Below are 13,645 nucleotides of genomic sequence, written 5' to 3' on the forward strand. Positions count from 1 at the left end.
TTCTTTCCTTATTCCCTGCATCTGGTTCCAGTGTCATGAAATGCTTTCTCCTAAGTGTGATATCAGACTTGTTACTTTCAACTCTCAAGGTATCCAACGTGCATACCGTTCTCAATTTACACGCGCAAGTGCCATTGCATCGACGCATCTTCAGTCAGTCGATATGGTTCGATATATTTCCGGCTACTTTATTATACAGCACAGCGTGGAACTCGTGCTTTTACCTTACCATCTACGCCATGCGTACATTGGGCTTTGTGGATCATGAATTCACTATAGTCTCAAGGAACATTGCACTCTACACTGCTTTTGCCACGTTTGGAATCCTTTACTTTGGGGCTATGGTCCCGGCGCATGCCATTTTTACCCGTGTCGCTGTTTCCCTGAACCCGTTGCAAGACAATCGCAGACAGACTAGGAATCTGGATATCAAAGGTGTCTGGGAGGGTTTGTCATGGCCTACTCTTGGTATGCTTCTTAGGCCGTTTCACATGGTCTTTATCTTTGAATTCCTGGCTGCATCCTGCATAATGTTGTGTTCTCTCATATACTTTCCTGAAGACAGGTACGATGAGGCGGGTCGGTTCTTTGTCAAATACGCTGGGTAGTCCGACGTTGTGCGTGGGGGATGAGCTGTCAATAGAAGACTGGACAAAACCAAAAAGATTTGACAGTGCAGATGGTTTGAAGAAGAATTGTAGATATTATATATGGCAGAAGTACAGCGGCCCTTCGGGGATCGCGAGATGACGAGGCATTGAGCCGCAGGCTGGTACGACGGTGACTGAAAATCCCAACACACAGAACAATGCCCGAGGGAGCAAAACGAGCAAGACAAGAGGTAAAGAGGTTGAGGGGCCTAATGCTTACAGCGAGACCACCAAGCTCGATCGTCACGATGATCATCTCCGCAGAATGCGGGCCTGTAGCGATATCCTAGGAACACGCATAGCGACTTAAGGTCAAATGCCTAATTTTGTAGGGTTGATGCCTAAATATGCTTAAAGCTTTTGCGCTTTTGACGCTCCATGTATTGTAAATGAAATTATAATTGAAGCTATTCCCACCATACAAATCCCCAGATTCATTGCATCCAATGCGTTGCCCGGCCGTGTTAATCCCGTTCAAAGCCATTCCTATAAAATTGTTAGGGCGGGCCTAACACCAGGCCAAAATACTGGTAATCCAAAGGTTTACCAAAACGACTACCCAAAGTCAACTGAATGCTTGGTATGCTAGGTTGCCAATTTATATACCCACTCACTCCACTCTCGGGTTCCATCCTTATTAGAACCCGTATTAGATCCTTATAGAGGGGTTGAAGTATTAGCGAATGAATACAACACATAAGAGATAAAGAATGAATGATTCAACAATAAAAGTCTATAATACAGAAGGAATAGGATTTTATGGAAGCTCGCTACCAACTGACTATGTTGGATGCTCTATATTCCGGTGGCACTTGCCGGCTTGTGTGAACAGCGAGGTTTAGCCGTATTTAGCTGTGGCAGTTTATTTTCCTGCCCGTTCTACAGCATGGAGGGATTATGACATCTCTTATATTGGGCGTTTTCGTATAGCCTATTATTTGAAAATACCTATGGAAGTGGTAGTAGGGGAAATAAAGAAACATGTAACTACTAGTAGAAGAATAGGACGATCTTTCAGTATCCAACACCTTACAGAGAGGTGTTATGGTCTGGTAACGTATTTTCCCCCATTACCCACGTCTTCGTTCCCGTGGCCTTTCCCCTCATTAGGCACCTGGCCTCGCATCTTAAAACTTCCTCCACGAGACATCTCTTATCTTCTAACCTACCATCCACTACCATGGGTGACCCTCTCTCGATCGCAGCTGGCATCGCCGGATTCCTCTCGCTTGGGATTCAGGTGACGCAAACCTTGATGGATTTCTATTCAGTCTACAAAAACCAAGACACTGATATCTCAAAGATCACCCAAAATATGGAGAGCCTTCAAAGCACTTTTCGCTCCCTAGAAATTGCAATCCAACAACGTCAAAGTCGGCCTAACGCAGAAGGGCTACTTCAAGAAGTCGACAAGGCTACACAGAGATGCCATGAAATAGTTAGAGAGCTCGAGGCTGAGTGCCAGAAACTTTATAATGAACCGGGTACCTGCTTGAAAGGTCGTCTTCAAGTCACTGGACGTCGCGTTACCTATCCGTTCCGAAAAAGTACAATTCAGAAAATCGAAGAGGATGTTAGCGACATCCGCGAAAACTTGTTATTTGCACTAAATGTGCTACAGTTTAAAAGCCACAATAGGATTGAGGATGAAATATCGACTGTCCAATCTCTTCTCGAGCGGATGAGCTCAAGCCAAATCTCTTTCGTTATCCGTGCGTGGCTTCAGGCACCCGATGCATCTGTCAATCATGACGCCGTCTATGCCAAACACCATCCAAAAACTGGACTTTGGCTTACCAACAGTCATCAATTTACGAACTGGCTGGTAGAACGAAGCTCTTTTCTCTGGCTTCATGGATTTACAGGATGTGGCAAGTCGGTCCTCTGTTCAGCTATAATACAACACATATCTCGTGGGATGAAGCATAGGACGGATATAGGAATCGCATTTTACTACTTCGCTTTTAGCGACGAGTCAAAGCAAGATGCTCACGGGATGTTACGCACGTTGTTGTTACAACTATCGGTGCAGTTCCAAGATGGCGAAAGGGAACTAGACCAGCTCCGTATACTGTCTAATTCGTCCACTCCCTCCAAGGAAGTACTACTTCAAACTCTTCGAAGATTTCTTCAACGATTCCAGGACAGCTATATCCTTCTTGATGCATTAGATGAGTGCCCACGAGAGAACGGGAGAGAAGATGTTTTAAGAGTGATACAAGAGATACGGGACTGGCGCTTACCTGGTGTTCATCTCTTAGTAACCAGTCGAGACCAACTTGACATCCGAAGATCACTAAATCCTTCCCATAAGTGTGATCTGTCAATGAAAAACTCGGGAATTAATAACGACATTTTTGATTTCGTCTCTTATCAGCTCGAAAATGACACCAAGCTCAAGAGGTGGAAAATGCGACATGGCGAGATTCTAAACAAGTTAACGCAAGATGCGCAAGGAGTGTAAGGATTATCTCATCCCGGTCCCATTCAGATACCCTAATAGGATTTATATAGGTTTCGATACGTGGAATGCCAGCTTAACTCTTTTCGAAGGGCTCGAAATCGAAATCAACTTGACGAATGTCTACGCACCTTACCTCGTGATCTAGATGAGACTTATGAACGCATACTTTGTGGCATCGATGAAACATATATTGAGGATGTACGGCGTATGCTTATCGTGCTCTCTTTATCTGTTCAACCTCTCACTATTAATGAGTTAATCGACGCTCATGCGGTAGAACTTGGTGAATCGCCGTATCTAGATCGGGAGGACAGATCCTACGAACAAGATGATCTCGTTGATACTTGTCTCGGTCTTATAGAGATTGTGGAAGTCAATGATAGTGATAGGGGAAAAATCTCAATCGCTCGCATCGCTCACTTCTCCGTCCAAGAGTACCTTCAATCGGATCGCATTCGTCAACAGAAAGCTGCAACATTTGCCATTGAAAGAGAATCTGCTAGCGCGGAAGTTGCACAAATCTGCCTAGTTTATCTATTAGACCCGAGGCTATCAGACGGCATTCTGAATGAGGTGAAGCTTCGAGAATTTCCACTTGCTCACTTCGCTGCCAAGCATTGGTATCACTATTATCAGGCATCCGAAGAGGGAAAGATAAAGGCTGAAGAGCTTTTGTTGAGGTTCTTCCAGAGGGAGGCAAATTCTTTCCTAACCTGGATTATGCTATACGAGGTTGACCGTCCATGGAACCGAGGGATCAGTTTTCAACAATTCCCTCATATGGGATCGCCTCTATACTATGCATCGTTTCTAGGACTAGAGGCCATTGCATGGAGTATCCTAGCGAGGTACGATGGGTCGTCTAGTCTGAATAGCTCAGTTCATGCCCATGGCGGATTCTATGGCAATGCACTTCAAGCAGCATCGAGCCAGGGTCACAAAGAGGTGGTCCAACTACTCCTAGATCAAGGTGCCGACGTGAACGCGCAGGGTGGATACTATGGCAATGCACTTCAAACAGCATCGAGCCAGGGTCACAAAGAGGTGGTCCAACTACTCCTAGATCAAGGTGCCGACGTGAACGCCTATGGCGGATTCTATGATAATATACTTCAAGCAGCATCGAGCCCGGGTCACAAAGAGGTGGTCCAACTACTCCTAGATCAAGATGTCGACGTGAACGCGCAGGGTGGATACTATGGTAATGCACTTCAAGCAGCGTCAATAGATGGCCACAAAGAGGTGGTCCAACTACTCCTAGATCAAGGTGCCGACGTGAACGCGCAGGGTGGAGAGTATGGCAATGCACTTCAGGCAGCGTTAATGGATGGCCACGAAGAGGTGGTCCAACTACTCCTTAATCAAGGTGCCGACGTCAACGCGCAGGGTGGAGAGTATAGCAATGCACTTCAGGCAGCGTCAAAGGGGGGTCACAAAGAGGTGGTCCAACTACTCCTAGATCAAGGTGCCGACGTGAACGCCCAGGGTGGATACTATGACAATGCACTTCAAGCAGCATCGAGCCAGGGTCACAAAGAGGTGGTTCAACTACTCCTAGGTCAAGGTGCCGACGTGAACGCGCAGGGTGGAGTGTATGGTAATGCACTTCAAACAGCGTCAATGAATGGCCACAAAGAGGTGGTCCAACTACTCCTAGATCAAGGTACCGACGTGAACGCGCAGGGTGGATACTATGGCAATGCACTTCAAGCAGCGTCAAATGGGGGCCACAAAGAGGTGGTCCAACTACTCCTAGATCAAGGTGCCGACGTGAATGCCCATGGCGGATTCTATGATAATATACTTCAAGCAGCATCGAGCCCGGGTCACAAAGAGGTGGTCCAACTACTCCTAGATCAAGATGTCGACGTGAACGCGCAGGGTGGATACTATGGTAATGCACTTCAAGCAGCGTCAAAAGGGGGCCATAAAGAGGTGGTCCAACTACTCCTAGATCAAGGTGCCGACGTGAACGCCCATAGCGGATTCTATGATAATGCACTTCAAGCAGCATCGAGCCAGGGTCATAAAGAGGTGGTTCAACTACTCCTAGATCAAAGTGCCGACGTGAACGCGCAGGGTGGATACTATGGCAATGCACTTCAGGCAGCGTTAATGAATGGCCACAAAGAGGTGGTCCAACTACTCCTAGATCAAGGTGCCGACGTGAACGCCCATAGTGGATTCTATGGCAATGCACTTCAAACAGCATCGAGCCAGGGTCACAAAGAGGTGGTCCAACTACTCCTAGATCAAGGTGCCGACGTGAACGCCTATGGCGGATTCTATGATAATGCACTTCAAGCAGCATCGAGCCCGGGTCACAAAGAGGTGGTCCAACTACTCCTAGATCAAGGTGCCGACGTGAACGCGCAGGGTGGATACTATGGCAATGCACTTCAGGCAGCGTCAATAGATGGCCACAAAGAGGTGGTCCAACTACTCCTAGATCAAGGTGCCGACGTGAACGCGCAGGGTGGAGAGTATGGCAATGCACTTCAGGCAGCGTTAATGGATGGCCACGAAGAGGTGGTCCAACTACTCCTTGATCAAGGTGCCGACGTCAACGCGCAGGGTGGAGAGTATAGCAATGCACTTCAGGCAGCGTCAAAGGGGGGTCACAAAGAGGTGGTCCAACTACTCCTAGATCAAGGTGCCGACGTGAACGCGCAGGGTGGATACTATGACAATGCACTTTAAGCAGCATCGAGCCAGGGTCACAAAGAGGTGGTTCAACTACTCCTAGGTCAAGGTGCCGACGTGAACGCGCAGGGTGGAGTGTATGGTAATGCACTTCAGGCAGCGTCAATAGATGGCCACAAAGAGGTGGTCCAACTACTCCTAGATCAAGGTGCCGACGTGAACGCCCAGGGTGGACACTATGGCAATGCACTCCAGGCAGCGTTAATGGATGGCCACAAAGAGGTGGTTCAACTACTCCTAGATCAAAGTGCCGACGTGAACGCGCAGGGTGGATACTATGACAATGCACTTCAAGCAGCATCGAGCCAGGGTCACAAAGAGGTGGTTCAACTACTCCTAGGTCAAGGTGCCGACGTGAACGCGCAGGGTGGAGTGTATGGTAATGCACTTCAGGCAGCGTCAATAGATGGCCACAAAGAGGTGGTCCAACTACTCCTAGATCAAGGTGCCGACGTGAACGCCCAGGGTGGACACTATGGCAATGCACTTCAGGCAGCGTCAAGGTGGCACCACAAAGAGGTGGTTCAACTACTCCTAGATCAAGGTGCCGACGTGAATGCGCAGGGTGGAGAGTATGGTGATGCATGCCAAGGTGCCAATGTGGGCACAGAATCACCTTAGAATCGATCTCTCAAAATGCAATAGAGAACTTTCTAACCCTCTCTCTGCCCACCGAATACCAGTGCGGTTTTGCTTCTTCATATACGAGGCCGGAAGCCCCTTTCCAGTCGGCAGACAGTCCATAGCACAAAGAAATATCTCACAGGGGACCTTCCAGGCAGCGTGCCTCAAATTGATTGGAAGAATCCTCCGTAGTCGGTTGAATCGAACGCGTGGGATTCAAGGGTTACTGTATCAAACTTGGCCGTTTCACTCGCTTAGGCATGGACTCTAGTCTAGGTGCCAAATTGCTGTTATGTAACTTTACAGAGTGTACGATGTAGGTATGTTTGGAAACACTGTGTCATAGAAAGAAGGGTATACAAATCATAATCCGGATTACCCCTATAGAGATCCTCTAATAATTGAAAATGCTCCGATCTGGCGAAACACCGAGCTGAGACAAATTACTCTCGGGGTTTTCCGGCAGGCTTTCCCATTTTGCTGAAATTTGTTCCACATTGGAATCCTGATGTTCCTGCCCATTGTGTTACTAGCTTCTTATCATTAGGGGGCCATGATCTTCGACTGAGTTGTAGACAACGATCCTGATGATTGACGAAGAGGTATCCGCACCGCAAAACTTGGCAAGTTCATGAGATTTGGCTTTCAATGTCTGGGATCCCCTTATGAATTTGACTGGCGAGTTCCTGTTAGGATACAAGTTCAAATATCATTTAATAAGAGAACTCAGACAAGAAAAGAGACAACGGAATTGTACAAGTTGGCGACGTTACAAATGTTGGTTACAGACGAAAAAGGTCTCATATTTATACCCGAAAGTTCCTAATTATTGGAACACCACACATTCTAATTTAAGGGAAGGTACTAATTTAGAAACACCACTCTGCTCGATAGACAGAGAGTGTGATAGTCATTCCTTTACTTTTAGCAAATTTAGCGTATTGAACTCTCTTCTACCATTAATTCTCCATTCCGTAGGCTAGCTGCTTTTTGATTGATTTCTTTAACTATCATACACAAGGCAGTACACGCAAACCAAGCCAACAACCGGAAGGAAAATACCAGTCATGCCTCCCGGCAAGACCCATGTAATGATCGATAATGCCTAATAGGCATTGCATATTAGGCCCCGAGGGGGTCCAAATCGTCATGCCATGCAGCTCGCACATACAATCAATCCTCCCCAAAGACAGTGTACCAGTAATCCCTCACCCCATCACAGATTCCCTGATACGCAACCCAACTCTCAAACTTATCCTCAAGCTCACAAGCTGTCCAAGTAATCTCCTCCCAAAATCCCTTCTCGACATCAACCTTGGTATTGAACCCGCGTACAACATCCACCGGAAGCGTCCAAGCCCGCGTGTAAGTACCCTCATCCGTAAACGCCGGGTTAACCTCATGCGGCTCGAAGATGGTGGCGGGGTTGAACTTGGGGAAGTTGGCGTGGATGAAGAAGACAGGTGGTGCAGAGGCGTCATCGCCTTTGACACGCCATATCCCACGACTGGTTAGGGCAAAGTCCTGCACGGGATCGAACTGCGCCATTGCAGAGCCGGCTATGCCGCCGTGGGTTCCGTGGCCAAGGGCACAAATAGACTCGCTGACTTGGTAGAAGGATTCGTGCACGGCGGTCGCGGCTGCGACGAAGGTTTCTTTATCACCTTCTCCAGCGGCGCCTTGTGAGAGGAGCGGGTAGTAGTGTGAGGGGCCGTGATAGTTGTAGTATGTTGTGAGTAAGAGGGAGCAGAGGTGAGATCTTTTGGAGAGGAGGACTTCGCCTGATTCTGTCGACTGACGCAGCTCCATTGGCGGGGGTGGGTAGTTTGCGATGTCATAGAAGAGTGGTGAAACGGAGGAGGCCCAGAAATCGGGCCATGTGACCATTCCGCTGGAGAGGAAGGGCTCGGCAGTGAAGAGACGCTCTGGTTTCTCGAGGGGGAAGGCATCTGCGTCTAAGAAGAGGATCTCTTCGAAGGACGAAAAGAGCATTGCGAAGGGCTTGAATTGATATTTCTGGATCCGGGCTGGGGCGGCGATGAGGATGTGGGATAGAACTACGCAGCGCGCGTTCAGTGAGGGTAGGACTTCATCGCATATGTAGGGTTCGTACTCGTCTTCGTCGGAGAGGAAGACTTCCATCGGGAGCGTGGAGCCGGTTCGGCGGAGCATGCGGAGGGATATCACTAGCACTGGGAGGTAGAAGCCACCTGCTGTTGAGACTATGCCTTTTGTACCGTGGATGTAAGGGAGCTCGGGCGGGGAGTCGATGATTGCATTGACGAACCCGGTATGCGCTTCTTTTATTGTGATGATGTCTTTCTCTGGAACGTAGAGGGTATCTGGGCGTGGTGGTGCATTACGAGGATCGAACCCTTCTGTCGATGCCTTCTCATATTTGATGATAGGCTCTGTGTTCGGCGCGTGGTTTTCTAACAGGGCATAGAATTCCCGCCAGAATTGTTTATGTGAGGGTGTCAGGCCTGTGACGGCCTGTGACGAGATGGGCTTGGTGATGTATATTTTGAATCCCAATATTGCCCAGGTGAGAAACATGACGAGTGTCAAGGCTGCCAACAGCATTCGTATGCGCAGAAATCGCGGGATCGGCGGGACCATCGTGAAGTGTCTCGGATGTAAGTCCGTTGACCCCACAGAAGCTTGATCGGACGCTAATATCGACGATCGCACCAATGACGTCGGAGAGGGCCAGGTACCCGTGCAAGTCATAGAAAGCTCACGAAAATGGAAGACTGACATTTCTAGAATGTAAGCTTGTAAGACTATCCCTAGGTTGCACAGTCTGCTTTAATATTGACAACAAACCTCTATCAAAGTGTCTCTAGATGTAGACATTTTGTTATAAGAGATCCTGAAAGAAATAAAAACTCGGTTGATAATCCATTGAACAATAACTATGTACTATATCTGTGTATCAACTTCAAATTTGATACGTGAAGGCCGGAAAGCCCTGTGCCGGTCGCCTAACCTCGTCTCTCAAAGCCTTCAGCTCTTTATCTTTCTCTGCACTTTCTGCTTTCAACTCCTCGTTCTTGTGGGTAAGGTATTCAATCCTCTTAAACGCCATTGAGATGGTGGTCAGCTTCCGGGCAAGCTTATGCGACAAATCGACCACAAACTCCCCTCCCTCTGTGATAAGTTCGTCCAGATGCTCGCCAACCAGCGTGGTGTACCGCAGTGCCACAAACTGAGATAGCAAATTTCTCGCATCGTCAGCAATATCGGTCGTCTGATAGATCAGTCGGATTGCATCCACTAAGTATGGGAATAGGACCTTGTCTGTTTGTTCCAGGGCAACAAGAACCTCGGCCAGACGGTTTAGAGAGAATTGCTCCAGCTTTTCAAAGTCGAGTTGACGTGCGAAGGAATAGACTTTGGCGTGGAGATAAATCTCAGCGGCGCTGTTTCCTTCGGCTTCTGGTTCTGGCTCTTCTTGATATTGCTCCTTCCTTTCATGGTCTAGAATCTTTGGTGCCAAGGTGTGCTCCGTAGTCAGAGTTACCCCATCGCAATATTCCAAAGGTGTCAGGGGTCGGTCATTTATGTCGCAGTCGGATAGGGTCTCGGATGGTGGTGAGTCCGGGGTTATGGGTGAATCGGGAACTGGTGGTGACCTTGCAGGTACAGCAAACATTGGAGGCGAGTTTGGCCATGAAGGGCTTTCGGGTGGTGGAGGGGACCTTGAGGGTGGGGATGGTGGCCATGAAGCATGCGAAGGTGACCTTGCAACCGGTGACGTTGGTGGTTCTGCATTGGCTGCGTATTAGTGTCTCACTCATCTCCATAATGAGATGGTATGATCTAAGAGGGGCGATTTCTTACCGGCTTCTTCATCCGCTTCTTCTGTCTCATCCACTACTTCTTCTTCCCCCTCTCCTTCGCCGTCTTGCGCTGGGGCCTCTTCCCCCACATCTGCCTGATTTTCCTCAACTGCCACAGAGGTCGCTTGAGGTGCCTGGTACCCTCCAGTGTAAAGGAAGCTCAATACGCAATCAATGGTTTGCTCATCAAAAGCGGACCAATCAATCGCATCCTCGTATTCGTTAGTTGACACCTTCAATCGGGCATCGAATGTGGGGTGAACTTCAAGCGTTCCACGGTGGACATAGTAAGCGCGCTCGTCACTGCCCACGCTGATCTTGACTGGCGGCTTTGCGAAGATCGACCTATTTGAGAGTCAGCAAGAATCAGAGAAGTGGTGAATACACCGCTATCTTGTGTGGATATACTTGGGAGTCCTGGAGTCGGACGACATGATGAAAAATAAAAACCAGGGAAAGTAGCAAGATGCTCAGATGTTCCTGGAAAAAAATCTAAGATCAGGATATAATGGTATGATGGTTTAAGTAGGGAATCCCAGAGAACATCTCGTAGCCCAGAAGTACTTGGCAAGTCCTTTTGGCTATGCAGTGAGACCCAATCTATTTTAAAAGTAGGGCGACCTCTAGCAGGAGTATATGTGGGCTCACTAGGCTGTCGCGTTCTGTACATATGTTAGACCGGCATATATATATCACAGCCCATGGCTTTTGCAGCTTTTATCAGTGCGGCCATGACTTTACTGATTACAAGGCATGTTAGTACTTACATAGGTAGCTATATGTACTTGATTTCCTCTGCCGGGTGGGGTTTTCCTATCTTAGCTGCCGGTTTTATGAGGGCGCTCAGAGCCAGGCTCACTGAGTAGATTTCAGTCCGCGCTCCGACTCAGTGAGCTGCTCAGATATATCCAACGTGACTCAACAGTGAGATCTAATGAACGCTCACTGAGCACTCAGTGAGTCTGATTGGATGCTCGCTGATTACTCAGAGACCGCTCAGAGTCCTCTAACTAATGAGCACTTAGTTAGTCTAATTCAGAGTATACCCAAACGACCTGGCCCAGGAGACCGATTTAGTCATTCTGTTGAAAGTAACGATGCTTTTCTACTGCCCAAAAGGCTTTGATGGTCGCTGTACTCGAGACTACTACCTAGCCCGAAAAGCTGCGGGCTCGAATACAGTGACCAAAACCCGCCCTTTTTGCGGGGCGTAGGCATGAGCGGCCTGAGTAAGCACCATCAATAACTAAAATGCAACACGCTAATTACGTCACGTGTATGTTTTTGCTTATCGGGAGTATACTATTAGGTCACCTGACATGTTCTGGTATAATACATGTAATCCAGCAAAATTTCGCTGGTAACCTTTCATAACCGTAATTCCGTCCACCACAACAACTCTCCATTTCTGTTCTTCCAAGGTCTTTTTTTCTTTCCTTGACAACCTCACCTTTCTGTTACTTGACAATGGAAGCTCGAAGTTCAAAGAGAAAGCGGGAGTTTTCCCCTGGTACAGTTGCGTCTAGTATCAGTCTTCCTATTGCTGTACCACCACTGCCGCTAGCCGAGACCGAACCAGGCGTCCCACATTCCAAAACTCCACCGTCATTGACCAGTGATAACGACTCCACCTCGAAGAGCTCTTGCCGTTCGCCACCAACTCCATCTCAAACTCGAAGTGACCAAAATACCTTCACAATGAGAGACGAGAGAGATATACTAGATCTGTACGCAACCGACTACCAACCTGTTTGGGCTGCAGGAATTGAATTCCCCGGTGTCATTCCAGAAGAGATATCACAGTATCTATATGAGGATGGCGAGCAGGTCTCCTTGTTCATCGGACCGTTGTCAAGCCTTTTTTGGCTTGAGGGGGTGGAAGAGCTCGAAGAGCTCATTCGCGATCCCGCATATGTTCTTACAGATGAGTACCGTTCGATCCCACAGGGTTCTCCGCGTCTTTGGATTGTTTCAATTTTGTTTGAAGAAGGGAAGATACCAGCAACATTCATGGACAAGATCTATGAAGAACCTGTCCGACGCCAGGCTTCCGCGCTTTCTTATGCCAGCTCTATTCCCCCAAATCTCACAACAACTCCTACTTAAAACAGGATTCAAGATGTCTTCCCCTCTGCGCGCCTCCAATCTTTTCCGCCAACTATTTCTTGCGTTAAGACAAAACTGAAGGGAAAGAAGAACAACCGTGATGAAAATTACGTTGATTTGATGAATACATTCATCAATTCACTTGGTGGCAATCTTCTTTACAAGGGCTTATCACGTCCGTCAATAGTCAGCCTAGCCTCACTCTTCGCGCCCCTCGTCTCTTCATACACGCTTCAGAACGAGTTCGGACCCGGTTTATACGCTACTTCCTCACTCAAGTATGCGTTGGACTATGCTGGCCCAGATGCGGTCATTTTGATTTTCAAGGATGTTGACTTCCGTCCGTTGGTTAAGATTGATTTGGCCGGCGAAGACTGGCGAACTACGGTAGACTATTGGACCGGGGCGACGATTTCAAATGTTTCTGAGCGTGTACCAGCACTCTGGGAGCGATCCGATATCTTGCAAGGCCAAATCTCCGTCAAAGATCTGAGGTCCAAACAGAGGGTTCCCGGACCAGATTCCCAGGTTGTGGGAGTCAGCTATGCAGGCTTGAATGCATTTGCATCTGCTTTGCACATGATCATTTGGCTAGACAGTTCGCGCTGAGAGAAGTTCGTTGCTTTATGTCATCTTGTTTTCAATTGTCTAGCCAGATCCGGGCTCTTATTCTTATCCAAGGAGCGGATCGTCTCTGTCGACCCGGCGTGGTTGTGGCTTTTGCTTCTGATATTATTTCCTCTATTGCTGTTGCGTGAAAGCCTATAGCTGGTGGAAAGATAATGGAAAGCCAAGAAGCGGCAGAGGAAATCAACTACATAGGTAAATCGCATCTACACCTTTGCATCGGAATATTATAATTGTTTAAGAACATAAGAATATTCAAACAATTCAAGGTCAGTAATGCAGCAATATGACTGGATCGGGTGCTTAGGGAAAATTAGGAACTAACTCTCTTTCCCGACTTATTCTCGTCTTCTTTACTTCTGTTCTCTATTACCCACGTTTAACATAAATTCCATGATACCAAGCCATCGAGCAAAGATAGCTTCATACCCCAAAGAACGCGAGGTAACTACACAGAATGTCGACGCAAAGACTACTTGAGGGTTATGGCATTCTCTGGGAGGTTACTGATAACCTTGGAAGGTAAGATAGTAAGTGAACAATACCTATATGAAGATCCTAGTTTGTTTTAAAAGGGTCCACATTCTATATAGTCCGGGCAGCCGACCGCTATGTTCAGGGCCTAGAGT

General features: G+C 47.8%; 4 protein-coding genes across 4 annotated transcripts; 2 read left to right on the forward strand and 2 right to left on the reverse strand.

Annotated features, from left to right (window-relative positions):
- Positions 1-1,830: 1,830 nt before the first annotated feature.
- N7447_005118 (uncharacterized protein) lies at positions 1,831-6,438 on the forward strand (the record flags this gene model as incomplete). The annotated part of the gene is made up of 3 exons (XM_057229380.1): positions 1,831-2,362; positions 3,260-5,767; positions 5,819-6,438. 3 exons carry the CDS (start codon positions 1,831-1,833, stop codon positions 6,436-6,438), a joined length of 3,660 nt encoding a protein of 1,219 aa, XP_057084470.1.
- A 1,176-nt stretch (positions 6,439-7,614) lies between these two features.
- N7447_005119 (alpha-mannosyltransferase) lies at positions 7,615-9,060 on the reverse strand (the record flags this gene model as incomplete). Its single annotated transcript, XM_057229381.1, has 1 exon — positions 7,615-9,060. The coding sequence occupies one exon, from the start codon at positions 9,058-9,060 to the stop codon at positions 7,615-7,617; it is 1,446 nt and encodes a 481-aa protein (XP_057084471.1).
- A 322-nt stretch (positions 9,061-9,382) lies between these two features.
- On the reverse strand, positions 9,383-10,717 carry N7447_005120 (uncharacterized protein; the record flags this gene model as incomplete). The annotated part of the gene is made up of 3 exons (XM_057229382.1): positions 9,383-10,209; positions 10,285-10,628; positions 10,692-10,717. The coding sequence occupies 3 exons, from the start codon at positions 10,715-10,717 to the stop codon at positions 9,383-9,385; spliced, it is 1,197 nt and encodes a 398-aa protein (XP_057084472.1).
- A 1,033-nt stretch (positions 10,718-11,750) lies between these two features.
- Positions 11,751-12,998, forward strand: N7447_005121 (uncharacterized protein; the record flags this gene model as incomplete). Its single annotated transcript, XM_057229383.1, has 2 exons — positions 11,751-12,211; positions 12,395-12,998. The coding sequence occupies 2 exons, from the start codon at positions 11,751-11,753 to the stop codon at positions 12,996-12,998; spliced, it is 1,065 nt and encodes a 354-aa protein (XP_057084473.1).
- Positions 12,999-13,645: the final 647 nt, after the last annotated feature.

The sequence above is a fragment of the Penicillium robsamsonii genome (genome assembly GCF_028829455.1).
Source record: "Penicillium robsamsonii strain IBT 29466 chromosome Unknown utg000003l_segment0_segment0, whole genome shotgun sequence".
NCBI lineage: Eukaryota > Fungi > Ascomycota > Eurotiomycetes > Eurotiales > Aspergillaceae > Penicillium > Penicillium robsamsonii.